The following is a 19,669-nucleotide window of genomic DNA, read 5'->3' as shown; positions in this document are numbered from 1 at the left end:
GGCTCATCTCCATGTGGGTTCAGTACAGACCCTGGCTGGACTCTGCTCACTGAGGGGCGTGCCCTGTGCTGCCACCATCGCAAGAACAGTCCCTTCAGATGCCAAGCAGATTTCCCCCCAGCCTCTGGAACCACGAGCTACATAGACATCAATTCTTTATAAGCCACAAGGTCTCCCTTAATCTGTCATGATGGCGGCCAGCAGACTCAGACGGGCGCTACCACGATGTGTTAGAAATGAAATTTAAAATACGGAAACAAAGATGCTTTTATCTAGGCTCGTAAGCTAAGAAACAAAATATTTCCACCCACAGAGAATCAGGGATTTAAGTCTGCTAGCTGCCCCTGAGTGCTGCACTTTCGTAGTATTTACAAAAGTTTTCTTTGACCGATTTCTATAAAATTGTGCATATGTATTTTTAGTGAAGAAAGAGCTTGAAATTTTAGCTTTGGTGTTTTTATATTGTATCTTTTCCTATTTCTAAAGAGTGTATATTCACAATATAGCACCAAGTTCCTTATCAAAGAACTAAAATATTTACCAGAGAACTAGAGAAACAGTCCCTACCACGCGTGCTTGCTCTGTAAGCTCTAACACTTCTGTTTCACGCTTTTCTCCTGAACCAACTGTGGCCAGGCCTCTAATCTAGCAAGAAATTAAAATCTGAGGCTTGTAGTGTGCTGGGGATAGGTGGTTCCTAAAGAGTTTAGAAAGAACAGAGATTTAGGCCTTACCCCTCCCCCCAAATCCTTCCCTTTACACACAGGAAGTGTAATGTAAAGGTTTGTAGCTTCAGTGTCTCTCAAAGGCCATAAACTGAGGGCTTTGGCACCAGCCCAGGGAGCTATCAGAGTTTTGGGAAGTGAGGCCTAGTGTGGAGGGAGAGGTCACTCTGGCTGTACCCTTGAAGGGATGTCAAGAACCTTCCCCTCTCTCTCCCTCTGCCTCAATGGCACTATGGGGTTGAGGATCTTTGCTCAACCAGTGTTCTGTCTTGCCATAGACCTCAGGTATTGAGGATAAATGGCCATTCACTGAAAGACATGAGTTGCCAAAATAAGGCATTTCCTTGTTCGAAAGTTATTTTCTTGGGCTTTTTTTATTACAACGAATAGAAAGCTGACAGCATGTGTGTGACACTCTAGAAGAAGTAGGTGAAGCAAGGACATACGTCACGTCCCCGAGAACTAAGTCTAATACTTGGTGTGGGGTCCGAGAGTATCTCTGTGTCGTAACTTAAAATGTGTGAAGCTGATGCTTCTGCCAAGTGTGCAGGTTTAGACTCACTAATCAATGACTCTAACCCTGCCCACAGTCATGATCTCATTGGACATTACCATACACTGTCAATGCTGTAATTAAGGACTGTGTGTCAACGAAAGGACACCACATGTTTCCACTGATTAAACCTCAACAGTCTGAGAAGAGAGTGATGTCTTTCTGTGATTTCCCATCTCTGTAATCAGTAGTTAGTGGAATCAAGAAATATAGCACAATAGAGAACCATGGTTTCTACCAAGCAAAGCAGGGGAAAGATTAAGAGAGGAATTTAACCCAGCAAAGCAGGGTGTAAAGGAGAGGGCAGCTCCTCCTGCCAGGGCTTCTCAGGGAGAACTCGGAGAATACCAGGTGCTGTCTTAGCAGGGATGCCAGCAGTCACACACAGAGGAACGGGGTCCTTTAACCACATCTCTGATGTTCATCTGCCCAAACGGACGTCTTACTACCCGCTGAACACCAGATAAAAGCAGTTATTTAAAGTTATTCGGATCGAATGCAATGCCCGTGGAATAATAGCAGAGCAGCAGCTCAGCTCTGAGCGGCTGGATACTGTCCTTTGGTGACATGGAAAGAGGAGGAGGAAGAGAATCCGAGTCTCCTGCAGCGAAGCTCCCACTGCCTCCCGCAGGAGGCTCAGTATTACGAAACCCTGTAGGATGGAGCACAGATGATGTCTCCTGTATTTCCCAACCACTCTGACGGTATGCAGGATAAAGTATTCCAAATTCTCAGCTTTTACATGTTGCATTAGTTACTTTCATCACTGCTAGGATCAAACACCTAACAATGAGCAACTTGGATGGGGAAATGAACAGTTTATTTTGGCTAACAGTTCAAAGGGATACAGAGCCACATGGCATTAGCCAAGGCAGTGGAGAGGCAGCCATGTTAGCCGCCAGGAAGCGGAGAGCAGACCGGAAGTGAGCAGACTACCCAACCTCAAGGCCCGCCCCAGTCAATCACTTCCTCCAGCGAGGCTCCCCGGCTCAGCCAGGGCCAGCACGTGGGGACCAGATGTTCAAACATCGCCACGAGGCGAGGACGACATCTGGTCCTCAAACCACAGCAGTGGTAAACACAACCACAATTCAAAGGGTTGAAAGTGAAAACTTTCTCTCCGATGGTGGGGGAGAGCTCTGGGGGTGGAGCGGCTACCTGTGACTGGAGTTCTGTTTTTCAGTCTGTCCACCTCCATGGTGAAGTCATCCTTTAGGAAAAGGAAGCCGATGATAGAGAACAGGTAGACCAGGATAAGAGCCAAGACCGCAGTCAGGATGATGGAGCGGCCATTCCGTGTGACGCTTTTGATGACGTTCAGCAGGGTCTCTTCTCTGTACACCAAATCAAAAAGCTACAGAAATAATAATAATTAAAAAGATAACCTACAAACAAATAACATTTTAAAATAAACCCAGTTGTGTTTGGAAAGTGATTTTCAAAGCTCCCTAATGCCGTGACCTTTTAATACAGTTCCTCCTGGTGTGGTGATTCCCCATCCATAAAATTATTCAGTTGCTGCACTGTAATTATAATTTTGCTACTGTTATGAATCATGATGTGAATGTCTGATATGCAGAATGTCTGATATTCAGGTCACAACCCATCATTTGAGAACCACTGGGCTAGAATACAGGAAGGCGCAGTTTCAATGAAGACAGCTCTTGTAGCATGTACTGAGCACATATATGTTGGCTTGATAATCAGGGTTGTACCACTTTGCCATGACACTGCAGAACTGTATACTCACTTTCATTTGATTCTAGAAAATTTATAATATTAGGCTCATGTAGTTTATGGACAGTTGGCAGATTCATTAAATTTACTGTTCGATCAAGGGACTTGAAATGAAATGAAGAGAAAATTTTCATGAGCCCATGGTATAGAAGATGCCCGAATATAAAACATTTGGGAAATGCAGACCCTCTTCCTCACTGAAAGGATAAACAAATGAAGATAAAAGTCCATATTAGTTTATACCTGTGAAAGCAGAACCACAACGAGAAAAAGTAACAGTTTGCCAACCCCCTTCCTGTGAAAGTTGTCTGTCTTTGATAGGAAATCTACACACTAATCAAAAACTCTGTCTGCAGCCAGTGTGAGAACCATTTTATATATTGCTACTAATAAAGTTGAGATTATGAATTAGCAAGTGCATACTTTATTATTCAGAGCTGATTAAAAGAAACAAAACTATTCATTTTCAAAATGTTTGAAATCAATCTTATCTTCAAAACGGAGAGGCTGGACATTTGTGTTCTGCTTTCTGGAGACAAGAGCCAGAACCCGCAGTTGGGCTGGTCAGTGAGGCACCGCATTTCCTTCCAAAAGCTCTTAGTTCGCTGTGTTACACAATTGTTTCCCACTATAAGCAGGGCCTTGTCAACCGCTGCTTTACACAGCCTCCGATTAGGACACTGGCATTTGATGACTGAAATTCTTTGAAAACTCACTATTTTGCTCTTTATCTCTAAAATGAGGTCAATATTCTTCAATGAAGAAGAATTAATTACCATAAATGTGACCTCGAAACTGACAATGTTCTGGCTTCTCCAACATTTGAATCACTTTGGTTGACATGAAGGGGTTTCATTTTGGCTCAACAGTGGTCAGAGCAGATGCTCACTGCGCATGTGCTGAGAGGCCAGGATGGTGTCCATAGTGATGAAACAAGAAACTCTGCCCCAGACACAGGTGACGACTGACACCCAAAGCCACTCACAGATTTAACCCACTGTATTTTTATACCAGCTCCTATCCTCATTCACAACTCCAAGGCAGTGAATGGAGAAAAGGAAGTGGCATCTTAGGACAACGAGAAGGCTGTGCAGTTGGGGTGGTGATGCACAGGCAGTGACCTAGCACTGAGGAGGCTGAGGCAAGAGGATTGTGAGCTAGAGGCTAGCCTGGGCTACAGAGTGAAGCAAGTCATCTCAGGACAAACTCCAAAAAATACAGAAAAAAAACTGTCTAAAGATTTAAATATACACTGCTAAGCTAAAGCTAACAATGATGACAGAAGCTAATGATGATGACATAAACTAATGTTGATGATGACGTAAGTTAATGGTGATGACATAGGCTAAGGATGATGTCATAGGCTAAGGTTAATGATGACATAAGAAAACAATGATGACATAAGCTAATAATGACATAAGCTATCAATGGTGAAATAAGCTAAGAGTCTGAACTTAAACAGCTTGATTTTTGGCTAGTGTAGCTTTTGTTCCTTTTCTTGTTGCTTATAAGCCACTGTAATAATTAATGTAACATTTGATATTATACACAAAATATGACGCATCCTTATTGTCTCCCATGCAGCCAGATAATCAGTGAATTGAAGGATTTATTACTTGGCTGAAAGCCTGATGCAGCTCATCTTATAAAGTCTGGGTCAAGAGAAGAGGTAGGGAGGTTGCCTGCTTCCCATGGAGGAATTGAAACTCCACCACCTATGCACTTCCCAGAAAAAAAGACTAAAAATGGTGATCCATGCTTCTAAGAAATTCCAAGAATAGCATAATTTGTGCTTGCTTAAAAGGGCTAAGGGGTAAGAGGCAGCATCCTGTGTTTGGCACTGATCATCTATAAGGCTCTACTTACCAGGAAGCTGTAGAAGAACTCATGGACAAAGAGGCCAAGCATGCAAACCAGCACATAGGCCACGTGGTAAAGAAAGGCCATGTCCAGAATGACCGCCCGGTAGCCTCGGGTGAACGTGCCTCGGTTTCCCACAAAACTCACCAGGAACACGATTTTATTACACAGCTAAAGGGGGAAGAAAGTGGGATTTTAGTGCTTCAAGCTCATCTCCAGAACAAGACATCATGAAAGACGGGTTGTTTTTGGTTTTCTTTCTCTGTGACGTCTGTGCTGGTTTTCAGGTAGTTGACAAATGAACTTGTAAACAATCGCACGCAGAACTGGTTCCCTTGAGGCTCTCAGGCAGAGAATACCACCAGCACAGACTGGGTATAAATCGGGCTCTTCCTTATTCTTGGCTTACCTAGTTCTCCCCATGGGAAGCCCAACCGTTTCTGAAAAACTGTCATCAAAGGTCTTGGCTCACAGACCCATTCAGAGGCCTGGATGACACCAAACATTCACAGCAACTGTTGTGTGCATGACTGTCCTTCAAACGTCCTTAGATAGTTATTACTACATCTATATATTTGACTTTTGAAAATAGGGTAGTTTTTGCAACACTGATTTTATATACATTATATATATATATATATATATATATATATATATATATATATATATATATATATATGCATACATACATGCGTATACATCTTCTCAAACTTGAGTGAGTATGAAATCCTTTCCATCAATGTCCCGAAGTCAGGTAAGATGAAAACTATTGCATGCCACAATGGTCTAATCAGACCAACAACACAGCCACTACAGGCAGAGTCTTTCTTGCATTTCCCCTGCTAGCTATCCTCCCAACAATCAGAAATAGTCTCAATAACAATCATCTCTGCCTCTTTTCACCGTCTTGCCATCAGCTTCCACAGACGTGGAGCGGAAGCCTTATTTCCTGCTCAGCTGTTTACCTTCTCGCTCAGTGGATCCAGGCATGGTGGAGACCTCCCAGCGACTGCTCGAGAGCCAGTCGGTTACTAGGGGAAACTGATCAACAAAAGCAGTGGATCCGGGACAAAGGTCCAGACTCTGACAAGCTGAATGCACAGCAAGGTGAACATGTGAGTCTGGAGAAGCAACGTCCAGCCCTGAACAGCTTTTGAGTGACCCTGTTCCAATTTACACAACTGCCTCACCTAACGCTGGTCCATCAGAAACACAGAAAGGGCTCTATGATCTCTCCACAAGGATAAATTATATGGCACAGACATGGTTTGTGTGTCTTTTCCAACTCTAGATGAGTTACAAAAATAATCAGGAAAAGATTTGTAAACTGGACACACCGGGGAGCCACAGACTGGACTAAATTCTCAAAATGGTCAACACATTTTAGTTAGATAATGTGAAGGACAGGATGCATTTCTGCCTGGTTGGGATCTGGCTGTGTCAGTGTGAAAAATAAAGAGACTTGCTTTGCTTGTTTGCAGTGGGGACACTGCATGACCTTTGACCCATATCTGGGTGCATGTGGTTTTGTTCTCTAGTGACATCTGGAAGTGAGGTAAGGCTGAGAGGAGCAGTGGCCTCCTCATGTTCACAGAGCGTTCTGAGATGGGTGTGGTCCTTGTGTTTAAGACGTTCATCAAGGACAAACAAATGGAAGAATAATTTGTGTGTGTGTGTGTGTGTGTGTGTGTGTGTACATAAAAGGACTCGAATCCTGCTTTCTATGACATGAAGAAATTTGTAAATTTTTTTGTAGCACTTTCCCTGAGAGCTGGGGCTGTTCACGGAGGAACAACGAGCTGTAAACACACTCTTCCTGTTCATGTTGTCACTTCATTGACAACATTCAACCAGGCCTCTGTGTGGCCCCATGATGCCATGATGCATTTGGTCAATGCTGTGCCCTGCATCCCTGTTGGCCATGCATGCTAGGAGATGCCTTGGAGACATGGCGACTGGGCCATGCTCTGCTGAGCCGGTGGATTCGGCCTTGAAACAGCAACACTATGGCGTGCCACCGATGCCCTACTCTGCCTTTTCCCAATGACCCCTCAGAGCTGTACTCACTGTCCCTTTGGGTGACGAGGATGTTAACAAAGAGGAAGAAGGATGGAGAAATGGTGCCTCTTGTTGAGGCAAAGATAAAACCATTGTTTGCTTCTGAGTTAGTGTCTGGCGAAGGATGAGAATCGATTGTATCCAGGCAAACACACCACACTCATGCACTCTCTTCCTGTGTCCTCACAACCCCTGGACACACCTTTGCAGGGCTTTTGGGGGTGTGATGAGTACCAAGGCAGAAGTCATGTCGCCCAGGGCACCAGCTTCATCCTTGGCACAACCCTCTGTTTCTAGGGACTTTGTTCACATCTGTACAGGTGTGTCTAGAAGTTAATCACAACTTAAGATTTATTCTATTATTTACCCATATGGGTGTGTGTGCAGTGCCTTTGGAGGCCAGAAGGGGGTGATGGATGCCTGGAGCTGGAGCTACAGACAGGTGAAAGCTAAATGTCTTTGGTGCTGGGAACGGACCTGGGTCTTCTGAAAAGGCAGCAAGCGTTGGTATTGCTTGATACTGCTGAGTCATATCTCCAGCCCCAGAGAGAATTCATCTAAAGATGCCTCCTGGCTCCATAATTTTTGTCCTTTTTTACTGTTTGATATGGTCACAGAAACTGACCACTTCCTTCCTTGTATTGGTATTTGTATTATTCCTTTGGGCTTATTCAGGACTCTGTCCCTGATTTCGAATATCTAAGTTGTTGCAATGGGAAAACAGGACGTATTTTCCAAGGATAAATTGCAAAGTTCCAATGTATTGAAATGCCAAAAAGAAAAAATAAATCACCTTCAGTTTCTAACAATATCGCCTTGTTCTCATCAACCCTGGTCATCCACCCTTTCACTGAAAAATGAGATGATTTAATTTCATAATCCCCATACCAGCTACAACTTAGGCAGGATAAAATCTTAAGGTTGCTATAGGAAGCAAAATTTACATGGAGTCAAGTATCACCCTGGAAATCTTCTGAACTGTCAGCAGGACAGGCTAGGAAACACAGCATGAACAGCACCATTCATGATATTCAACTTGGCCTTGGAGAAGATTTGTATTTTGACAACTCTTTGCCAGAAATAGTGACGTCCAGTGACTATACTCGACAAAACATTGTGTGTGCATCTCAAAGACAGAATGTGAAAGGAAAGTTTCAGTTCAGAATATGTAACGGGGCTTGTGTGTTTAGCGAGTGAATCTCAGAACTCAGTCCTACAAATTAACAGTGGCATGCAGTCACCCATAAAACTGCAGATACACAGCAAAGAACGCCACACCAATCTGCTAAGCACTGAGGTGACTGTTAATGACCTGATTCATCAAAAACAAAAGGCTCATTTGGTTTTCCTCTGTGCAGAGCAGGTAAAACAAGTTCTAGCATTTCCACATTAAAATGACTGTAAGAAAGGCTAGCACCATTATGTGAGCCAGAGTTTCCCAGACATTAATAGGAAGGGGAAAAATACCAGAAGCAGTAAGTCTTTAGATGATGTTAAAAGATATTTCATGAGGACTTGGGTCATGGCTCAGTGGTAGAGACTAGTATAATGCCCAGGATTCAGTTCCTAGCATCAGAAGAAAAATCTTTACTTATAGTTAATGCATTCCTCTTTCTTACAAAGAGTCTAAGCCGAAAAGATGAACGGAATCATTAAAGATGATATAGCATCCACATAATGAGTCAGAAACCTTGTCAACCAACAGGAAATGCTAAATTTGTTTAAATGACGTTCAAAAAATGTTCAGATGATGTGAGAAAATCTTAATCGCCCCAGGATTAGGCAGTGACCCGTGTAGTTTTTAGAATGTTAATTTATATCAACAATAGCTAAGGTCACCACACTGTGCATGAGAAGAAAACTGTGTAAGATATTTGTTGTAACACTTATAATCACTGAGACACATGTGACTGAAAAACATCTAACTGATATATAGACATATTTTAGCCTCTTCCAATGAATTAAACTTTATAATAAACTGAAATCTGATTAATACTAAGGTTTTTCCTCTATTATGATCCTTTCTTGTAAGACTTTTCATATTTGCTTAGCACTCAGGGACACTGACTAGAAACAAGTTACCATGCAAACTAAGATGCTGACATATCATGGTAGCAACACCTTCTGATTAGTTAGTGTTTTGCATATCAGATAATCAAATACAGTACATGACAGACATGATCATCAGTGTATAATAGTAACTAATCTTTCTGGATCTTTCACACCAAGATTTTCTACTGACCTCAGCAACCAGATGAGGGTAGACCAGCTGTCCATACTATACTTTCACTTACAAGAGGATATAATCAGAGATTGGCTGCTGCTTCTTATGGCCAAACTATCAAGCTAATGCTTTCTTTTGTGTTTTCTAGTCTAATATTTATTAGTTTAGAAGTCACAGCCTCACCTGCTATACAATGCAAATGTCAGTGTACAAATTAAATTATTAATATATTAATGCATAAGGTGTAAAAAGTATGATTCATGTTCTTATTTGAAATTTCCTCTGTCATAAGTAAAGATGAACCAAGATACTTGTGTAATGAATGTATGTGAAGAGGGAAAATAGCAATTCACTAAATTGCTAACCTATGTAATACCAAATACAACTATAAATATAAACTTTTATATTAACATCAGCAGTAGCATTAAATAATAGTGACCTCATTAAATTTGCCTCAAGTCAACATAGATTTTTCTTTTTGGTCAAATGACCGCAAGGTAGTGGTAGTGTATGGCAGAATAACATGGTTTATGTTGTTGGGACCCTGGAAGATTCAGGGAGTTAGTTAGATGGGCATGTCTACATGCTTAATACTTTCTCATAAAGATGTTAAATAAGTACCTGGCTTTGGTAAAGAACATTTTCATGGTGGAATGATTCTTACTAAAGCACATGGAAGTTATCATTTTATATTGTCTGACAAGAAACAGGGGAAGAACACCAGATGTTTTTAGTTCACCACCAGCCCAAACATTCAAACATTATTTCTTACCTTTCTCTACATATTCCTGGTTTCTCCACTCAAAAAAGATACATGCATTCCAGATGGCAAACACACCCTCACACCCCTTGGTGCTCTAAATGACTACCGTGTCATGTAATGGGTGCAGCAAACATTTGTTATCTTGGGAACAACTCTCCCTGGCTCTTCCTTCACTTTCTTAAACGTAGATATTTCTCACTTAGATTAGTACCTTATTAAAAGTCAATGGTCAGTTTATGGATAACATTCACTTCTTTCAAAGAATGTACCTACATGCTCAACATGCTTTCTAAAGAAGAAAAATAAACCTAAGACAGAGGTGTAGAGAAATTTATAGATATTCATGATGGTTCTCTAGTTATTGGTTGATATAATGACATCAGCCTATATTCAAAGCGAAGACAGTACAAGCTCAGGTTATGAAATCACTTCTGAAGGTTCCAATGACAAGGGAGGGGTGGAGGGAAGTGGAGATAAGAGTAAGCTGTAATGAGAGAATTCTACAGCACCACTGGGGAAACACAGTGAAGATTCCACAGAAACATGGTTGGGGATGAGCAAAGATTACACTCATGCAGTGGTGTGACAGCTCCTGTCTCCATGAAACCTAGAGAAGGGTATGTTTGGTACTTTTCAAACAGAATTTGGGATCTTTTGAATATTCTAACAACTGGGTGCTGTGGAATGCTGGCCAAAATTTGAAGAATTGTAATAAATTCAAAGTCAGAAATGCTGATAAAATAGAATTAACTATGTTGCCTCACCTTGATAATCCTTGAAAGTTGGTTAACTAATTTATTTTCAATAAATATTGGCCCCCCATTAATTAATTTATTAAAAATATTTATAGACATCCTGTAATAACCCTGGTATATAATAATCAACTACCATCCTTGATAAATATAGGAGGTAGTAAAAACCTAGCTAAGATATCAGGGCATAGGATTCTCAGTGATGCAAAGAAAGTTACAGGAAGTGCTTTAGGTATTAATCAGGTAGATCTAAAAATATTTATGTGATTTTTGACCATTTGTCATATTATCAATATGATGATTCATCTTTTCTTCACTTTTATTTACAGATACACTTTGCATAAATTTGGCACTGAGTCTCTTCAAAGTTTTATTTCTTTTGTTTGGTTAAATTATTTCCACAAATCTCTTGTTTGCTTCTTGGCTTGATACTTCCAGTCTGTTCATTCTCCCCTTACCGCCCTAGCCATCCAGAGGCCTTCTCCTATTCCAATATGCCAGATCTTGTTGGGAAAGAGAAGCAATCTCACCCATGCCTTTCATAAGTTTATAAGATTTTCTCACATAAAAGGAGCCCAATTTTACATCTTACTTTTTGTCTAGCGGTCTTTTTTCCTCCTAAGTCACTTGATAAAAGGTTCTTCTCGAATTATATTTAATATAATTTAATCTTTTGGGATGATTTAGAACCTTCTTGGGGGTTGTAACAGTGGCTGGGTCATTTTTTATTCAAAAATGGCAGGTATGTCCCAGAAAGAACATTACAGCTGATAAAATGAACATCAGAACAGGGTCAGGCTGCAAGGCCGTGCCAATGAGTCAATGCATCGCCTTCTTCTTGTTCTTTCTCTATAAATCAAAGCATTCACAAATGATACTCTTGTTGATATAGATTCACAGTGAATCAGAATTCCCTGTGTACATACATGAGAATAAAAGCACACAGCTAGCCTGTGTTTATACTTAGTGCATCCGAATTCCATAAGATGCGCAGCTAAGCAATGTACTTACGTTGGCAGCACCTAGAAGTATTAGCGTCGGCCCCAGCCCGATGGTGTATATTGATCTGAGCATGACAGACACAAGGAAAGGCCGAATGCCCACGGGCTTGGAGAAGAAGAACAGCATAGACGTGCAGATCGCCACTGCTACCCAAAGGAGGGCTGAGAACAGCGGGGAGAGCGTACCTGGAAAAATGGACATGGGTTATTTGTCCCCAAGAACATCGAGAAAACATGGACGTCTTGGCTTCTGTGCTTCATGTTCAGACAAAGCCACAGCGTGCTGGGTCTCAGAACAGCCCCTTCCATGTTCTTCCCCAATGACACACTTTGGAATACATGACTCCTCATTCCAACTCCAGAAGATCTGGGAGGTGATTTCTGGCTACATAAATATTTATTAGTTAACATTTCTTACATCCAGTCTGAGAACTTTCTCTCCCGTGGGAGTGACTTGTGAGATGTTTTTGACAGGTGTGCTTCACTTGGGAACCTTAAGTCAAAGTTCACGATTAGTGGCCGTGAAAAATCAAGGATCGTGCTCCAGTAACTCATCATTTCCCCTTGTTCTATTAGTATCAACTAGGAATGCTGTGGATTCCCTGAAGGAATCCAGTTTGGGCCAGCAAGATGGCTCAGCAGGGGAAGGCACTTGACACCAAGCTCAATGCCTTGATCCCCAGAAACCACACAGCAGAGGAAGAGACCCAACTTCTACAAGTTGTCTGACCTCCACACACAGATGTACACATTCACAGTAAACAGATAAATAAATACTTAAATGTTTAAAAATGCAATTTCTAGAACACTTAGATTTTAGATTTAGAACACTCACATACATGAGTATTTTAAGTGTTAAAACATTCATATACATATCTGCACATGAGTAAGTTTCATGTGTTAAAACACACATACATGTCTTACATATGAGTGTGGGAATATGAGCGTATGTACTTGAGCAGTGACTCAAGTTCCAAACAGATGTTAGTCTATTTAATCATCAAGAAATAAAAGCTTTATGGAGCAGGACCGAGAGCCAAGCCAGGGAAGTTTTTGCCTCAGTGATCATGAGAATCTGAATCTGATCCCCTACACCCCACTAGCAAAGGTGAGCATCTTGGGTCCTGCTGCTATGTAGGCAGAGACAGGCAGGTCCCTGGGGCTTTGTGGCTAGTCAGTCTATCTGGGTGAATCCTAAGTCACTGAGGTGCCTTGTCTCAGAACGCAAGGTGAATGATGTCACGGAAAATAGCATTGAGTCTGATCTCTTGCTTCCATATGTGTGCACTCTCATATTCATGTACCCCTATAAAAACATATATGCACACATACATGAAGACACGCACATGCATGCACAGAGGCAAAAGAAAAGTTTCCAATGATATTTTAAAAATAAGTATATTATAAACCAGGTTCCTTAGAAATTTCTCACAAATGAGGTTTAAAAATATCCTCTCTTTAAAAAGAAGTGTAATTCTATGACCTGGGCATTCACGCCCTTTCTAGAGTGGCTGGGGCACGCTTAAACTGTAGAGGTAACCAGGCACCATGTACTGGGACCTCAAATTCCCGTCTATAGGATGACATGGGCAGGAGCAAAGACCCAACTGGAGATTTTCCCATAACTTCCTGTGCTCCAAACTCCACAATGATGGCTGCTCTGCCATCTACAGCTAGTTTTACCGTAACACTGACTTCTGACACAAAAGGCACCGAGAGCTTTCATAAGCAAAGCTTTGGGGTTAGCACCAAAACCCTGGATGGCCCGTACATGTCCTTTGATGAATTTTATATTCATTGAGGACCAATGCATCTAAACATTACAGAGATTCTGTCAGACACTTGTAACCACTCCAAACCATCCGTGAACAGCACTAAATTAGATCTGCTTTGAAACCCTGGCTCTGTAGCAATATTATTTATTGTGGTTTAGGTAGGATTTGACTGTTTTCCCATAGGCTCCCGGATGTCAAGCTTGGAACTTGTGCAATACTGCAGAGGCATCAGAATCTTGAAGAGGAACAGACGGGAACCAGATCACAGACTACTGTCTTCAGAAGAAACTGCTGGTGGGTGATGTAGCAAGTGCCAGAGACTCCCTTGGGAGCATATTACAAAGTGTGGCTCCCCTGCCCACCTAACCCATCCTCCACACACCCTTTCTGCTTCTCCATCAAGTTGTGACACAGCCAAGTAGGCTCTCCACCTGGACTGGAGAGACAGGGACACTTGATCATAAACTTCCCATCTCCAGAGAATTAAATAGACTTTTGCCTTTCAGATTACTCGGTGTCAGGTATTTTGTTGTTACTGTGACAGCTTCAAGTTAACCCGGGTCAAAAGAGGGCTGTGAGGCTAAATACGTGGCTCAGAGGTTAAGAGCACTTGCTGCTAGCTCTTCCAGAGGACCCTGGTTCAATTTCCATCCATGGTGGCTGTTTGTAACTCTAGCCCTAAGGGACCCAATACCCTCTTCTACCCTCCTCCAGCACCAGGTATGCACATGGTGTACACACACACACACACAGGCAAGACATACGAATGTGCAAATAAATAAAATGTAAATAGTATTTAAATGATGGGCAAGAGAGAGCTCATCTCCTTCTTCGTTAAGACAGGTTACCTACTTACATCTAGTTGACACTGGTTTAGAGGTACTTTTCCTAGCAAAAGCAGGCCATATGCCTTGACTCAACAGCTCTCCGAGGGTCGGGGGGGGGGCTTTAACATATGCCTTGACTCAACAGCTCTCCGAGGGTCGTGGGGTGGGGGGCTTTAACATTCCAGTGTTTGTGGTGACTCTTCAGTCTTCAGTAAAACACAAACTCTACAAATGTGTGGGGTAGCCCTGCCCTGTCATGGTGTGTTTTGCAAGAGTCAATCAGTATTTGTTGATCAAGTAGACAAAATATCCTCCGGGACTCTATAGTGAGCAAGCAGAGTGGCTCTACCTGGTTTTCTACATGAGTTCTGGGCATCCAAACTCAGGTCCGCATGTACAGAAGCCATTCTGCGGACATGCCATTCCCTCAACTCCCAGCTTTGTGTTTTTTTATAATGTTTATAATGAGCACACATGCATTTGCAAGCATGCGTTTGGATGTGTGTGCACTCGCGCCCGCGCGTGTGTGTGTGTGTGTGTGTGTGTGTGTGTGCACGTGTGTGCAGATGGCCATACAGGCTAGAAGAGGATGTTATTGGATCTCTTGGGTGAAGTTACAGATATTTGTGTACCACCAAATGGGATGTGTGCTGAGCCCCAAACTGTGCTCAGATAAGACACAACTACAGCATCCCCCAGCCTTGCTTTTAAGTACACATTAAAAACTGGCACCATCCTGAGGAAGCATTTGACATGCTCTGCCCATCATGTGCCTTGTCAGGCCAATTCATAAAGTCTGATATGGTATTCTAGAAGGTCAACGTTTGTCACAAATGTTCATTCTGTGTATTGTCACCGGTGCCAGAGGATTTAGCCACACCTTTACTCTGCCCAGACGGTGCAGCTTGGTGAGGTTGCCCCATGATATATCAAAAGGTGCAGCCACGCATCTAAAACTGGGTGTTTTATCCATTTGTACAAGTAACTTGGACTGTCCAGTGTAGGACCTTGCCCATAGCTTACTGTTAAGTACATCTGTGTGGAATGAGAAAATAAGATGAACAGTTATTTATTTCATGTAATTAATGTGATGAACAGCCCGTGCCTCTGCTGGCCCCTTTCTGTAGTAGGGTCCAGGACTGGACAGTATAACCCGTGTGAACAGAGGTCTGTGTGGCCTAAGTCTGCTGGGTGTTTCCATGATTGCTTTCCCTGAGTATCACTCACAATTGTTTAGTGTTTTACAGTTACTCCTGCCCCCGCTGTAACTGCTTAAGAATATCACGGGCAGATTCTAAAGTGTGATGTTCTCGTACTTTTCTTCATAGTCACCCCTTGTTTTCAGCATTCATTGGGCATTATGGCTGGCCAAACGGTGACACACAATTTCTACCACTCCTAAACTTTCTTCACTGGGACACTAGCAAAAATAATGCTCTCTCTTCTCTATTCATATAGATCCTAGACTGTTTTTATTCCATGCTTTATAGTATATTACCGTTGTTACTTTTTTTTTTTCAAAACTTTCTCAGATCTGTCCGCTGGGAGGCATTTCCAGTTGGAACCTGTCATACTGTATGCCCCATTATTCCAAGGCACTAGGAGAACTTTAATTTACATTCTATATATCTTTACACAGTTTTGAATTAAGCCTGAAAAACAGTTGCTCAGCCTGTTTGAAAACCCTGCAGCATCAAGAACTGTCCCCAGCACACAGCAGTTTCCCTCCGGGAAAATGCGGCCGTGTAGATTCCACAGCCTTCCTGGCTATGCACAGTGTGTGGTCATGGCTTAGAGACTGTCTTGACTTTTGGTCAAGACTTTAACCTTATTCATAAAGTTGTCATGAGTTAACTCACACAAACTGTAGTCAGGCGACTTAGACTCATCATGGGGTTTTATGATGCCCTGTGTGTGTGCTCTGCCTTCTCCCTAAGAAGCACCTACTCTCTGGCATCCTCGGACTGAGCCCCATTCTTGCTACTACTCTTATCTCAAAAATTTTTTCAAGAGTTGTGTTTACATTTGTTCCAAGTAACCAAGCTCCACAGGCACAGAGATCTGTGTTCATGTCTGTGAGAGCTGCATCTTTTAGGGGCTGAAGGTCTTGGCTGGGTTTCCATTGCTGTCTGTCCAATGGAAGCTTGCTATTAGACGAATTCCAGCTCTGCCTCCATCTTAAAGACTCTGTGCCTCTCTTTTCTGGGCTCTGTCATGCAGCCTCAGTGGTCTGAACACAGAAGATAGACTCCTCCCCTCGAGAGCTGTGTTCCTCTGTGTCAAGATCTCATCACCAAAGGAGACCAAAGAGGAAAGAGAGAGAAAGGAATTCCCACTTCTAGCCACACAATGGATAGATGGGTGAATAGATGGATGGATGGATGGGTGGGTGGGTGGGTGGATGGGTGAGTGGGTGGGTAGGTGGGTGGATGGATGTGTTGGTGGGTGGTTGGATGGATAGATGGATAAACATATTTGCTGCCTTTCTCCTGCTATGCCGGGACATACCTGCTTTACACCCCACAATCCCCCATCTCTGCTTTGTGCTCAGACAAAACAGCAAGCTCAACTTACACAAGCTCAAACTGCAGCTAAGAGGAAGGCTTTGATGCCTGTGAGGTCTGACTAAGAAACTGGGAAGTGGTTAAGTTGTTCTTGGGTTCCCATCTCTCCTCATTGCCTCCAGTTCATCTGAGACGCGCTTACATGCCTGTTGCTGTTGTGATACCATCTCCCCTGTCTCCCTTAGGACGGCAGTGACAGTATTTGCCTTCTAACAACCACTCTTGGCCCAACAGTCAGGAACTACTCAAATGCTCTGCTGACAGCATCTCACCAACCCTACATACCCTGGACTCACCCCAAAGCTATTATTAACTTATTTCTCTCGGGTTTGCCTCCTACCCCTTCTTATACCCATCCCAAAGCTACTCTCCAGACTGTATCTCATACCTGTAGCAGATTTTTTTCCCAAGCAATTTGATAAACCTAAGCAAAACATTTCAAAAGGTCCCACCCAATTACTATGGCATTTTGTACTTTGCTTCAGATTCCTGTCTTTGCTTCTGTAAGGTCACACGCACTACCAGATTAATGACACCAGCTTCACTGTCAATGTCCTTCATTGGCCATCACTGCAGTCTATTGTAAGCTGTGTGTTTCTGAGACTGAGATTATGAGTATTATAAATGTACAGTGTTACAGAATCAAAACATGTATTTTGTGGGCCTGTTTATTAAAACCCTCCCAGACAAGATAGAAAGTAAAATGTAATTGTTACCATTTCATCAAAATGCTAGAGCTTAAGGCTTTTGCTTACATAATTGAGGTAACGCAGCGTAAAGCATGCTTGATCATGCTAATTACATGGAGCCAACATAATCATGCTAGTAGTTACACCATTCGTGAGATTTCTGTGAAAGCTTTCTACAGGCCACGGTTTTCAGTCTACTCTACACTCTCGTTAAATTCAGGAAAAAGTATTCAGTGAGAACTAAACTTCTTCATTTTGATGCTCTAGAGACTCAAGAGATGCAGTGTGAGAACTTTTGTGATTTTTTGGGCCTCCACCCTTTGCAGAAAGACAAGCACTTGCCTTCATCGCCGTCATCCCCAAATGGGTAGAAGAGAGCCACAGCCAGGTTGATGAACACAGCCAGGTTGAAGGAGATGCTGCCCCAGAGGGAAATGTGCCTGGAGAACCAGAACAGGGCGGGGTTGTCTAGGAAGCAACAAGAACAGGAGTGAGAATGGCAGGTGTATGCTGATGTCAACACAGGAACCCAGACGAGCTAACAGTGTGGACAACGTGACCGATCACGATCACAGAGGTATGTCCAAAAAGAGTGTGACTTACTTTAGAAAGCAAATTATAAGACCAGATGATAAAGGCATTTTCTTGGTTTTATTTTTGCATTTCAAAGGTGATTCTACAGTAAACCCCTTGAATCTGGACCATGCAGAGGAAACTCTGCCAGTGGCTCCCTGGCCCCCCTCACTGGAGGACTGATAATCCTAATGGTAAGATGATCTTATCCTCATAATGAAATTTCATAAAGGCCAGAATGGCAGACTCAGGTGTACATCCACTGGAGAGACCCTCACAGGCACAGTTGTGAAACTGTACAGGAGCTGGAGAAACAATGGTTTCTCAGACCTGCAGTCTCAGCATCTGATGAGTTTTGATAGCAACCTGGGCATCAGAGACCAGCCTGGGTTATACAGTGAGACCCTACTTTCAAAACTGCTATAATTTTATCTATATTTTAAATTAGAATATTTCTAATAATGTTCTGGGTTTGAAGCCACAGTGGGGAAAATTCACAATAAGAAGTCAATTAGTGAAGGAGACTTTGGTGAGTATTTCCAGAAAGGGAACTAAAGTCTGCCATCAGAAAGGAGTATCTACTAGTGTTTAACAGGAACTCAGTTCTTTTCACTCCTAAATAACTGAGCAGATTTGTTATCACAGAAGTCTGGCGAAGAACTACATTATCCACCTCTACTGGGGGCCTTGTGGTTCCTCTGGGTCTTTGATTATTATTCATCTTGTAACGTCTTGACATAGGATTGAAATACCGGGGCAGGGGGATCAGACATGGTGGAGTTCGTTCATAACCCCAGCGTTTGGGAGGTGGAAGCAGAAGATGAGTAGCTGAAGGCCAGCCTTAGCTACAGAGTGAGTTTAAAGCTAGCCTGGGCTACACAAAACCCTGTCTCATACAAAAGAACCTAAAAGATGCAAATATTAGGGTCTGAGGTGGAGAGGTGGCTCAAGCAGGTGAGAACACGTGCTGCGCTTGCAGAGGACACAGCTCAGTCCCCGGCACCCACATCAAGTAGGTGACAACTGCTGTAACTCCAGGTCCAGGCATATGGCACCCTCTTCTGGCCTTTTCAGGCACTGTAAACATGTGCACAAGCCTATAGTAAGCAAATACACATGCACATACGTAAGAGTCATAATTAAAAATTAAAGACAAAATACCAGAGTCAGTGGGGTGAGGTATACGAACAGGGAGGATCTACTCTGAACCTCTGCTGACTAGGGATTGTAGCCCTCCAGAGTTTCTCTTCTTTTCCTCCTCTTGGGGTGAGCACTCCACAGTGGAAGAGGCCGTGATGGGAAGGAATGACTGTTCTGCTGGGCAGTTCCATGGTCGAGCATGAACTGTCTACATTTGTGCTGTTCCCACTCTTCCTGTCTCCAAGCCCAAGAATCACTGAGATGCTAGCCTTGTGATCAACTGCTGCTAAAATTTGCACTCCGGTGTCCACTGGGAATCATCATACGTTTTGTTATTTAAGAATAATAAAATGTTTGTCACAAAACACAGGTCCTAGAGCTTCAGTTTGTTATTCAATTAATTTATAATTAAGTTGGGTTTATTGTTC

General features: G+C 42.6%; 1 protein-coding gene across 2 annotated transcripts in view; it reads right to left on the bottom strand.

The window, feature by feature from the left end:
- The window catches only part of ITPR2 (inositol 1,4,5-trisphosphate receptor type 2), a 355,767-nt gene that overhangs the window by 56,417 nt on the left and 279,681 nt on the right, over positions 1 to 19,669 (bottom strand). For both annotated transcript variants that reach the window (XM_080914558.1, XM_080914557.1), the window contains 4 exons: positions 17,871 to 17,996; positions 11,684 to 11,859; positions 4,882 to 5,046; positions 2,437 to 2,632 (listed from right to left, as the gene is read on the bottom strand). In XM_080914558.1, coding sequence (XP_080770684.1) covers positions 2,437 to 2,632; positions 4,882 to 5,046; positions 11,684 to 11,859; positions 17,871 to 17,996 — 663 coding nt within the window. The remainder of the gene's footprint in view (positions 1 to 2,436; positions 2,633 to 4,881; positions 5,047 to 11,683; positions 11,860 to 17,870; positions 17,997 to 19,669) is intronic.

This window comes from Micromys minutus (genome assembly GCF_963924665.1).
Source record: "Micromys minutus genome assembly, chromosome: 3".
In the NCBI taxonomy this organism is placed as follows: Eukaryota; Metazoa; Chordata; class Mammalia; order Rodentia; family Muridae; genus Micromys; species Micromys minutus.
Note: the sequence above shows the minus strand (reverse complement) of the source record. Positions and strands in the feature narration are given on the sequence as shown.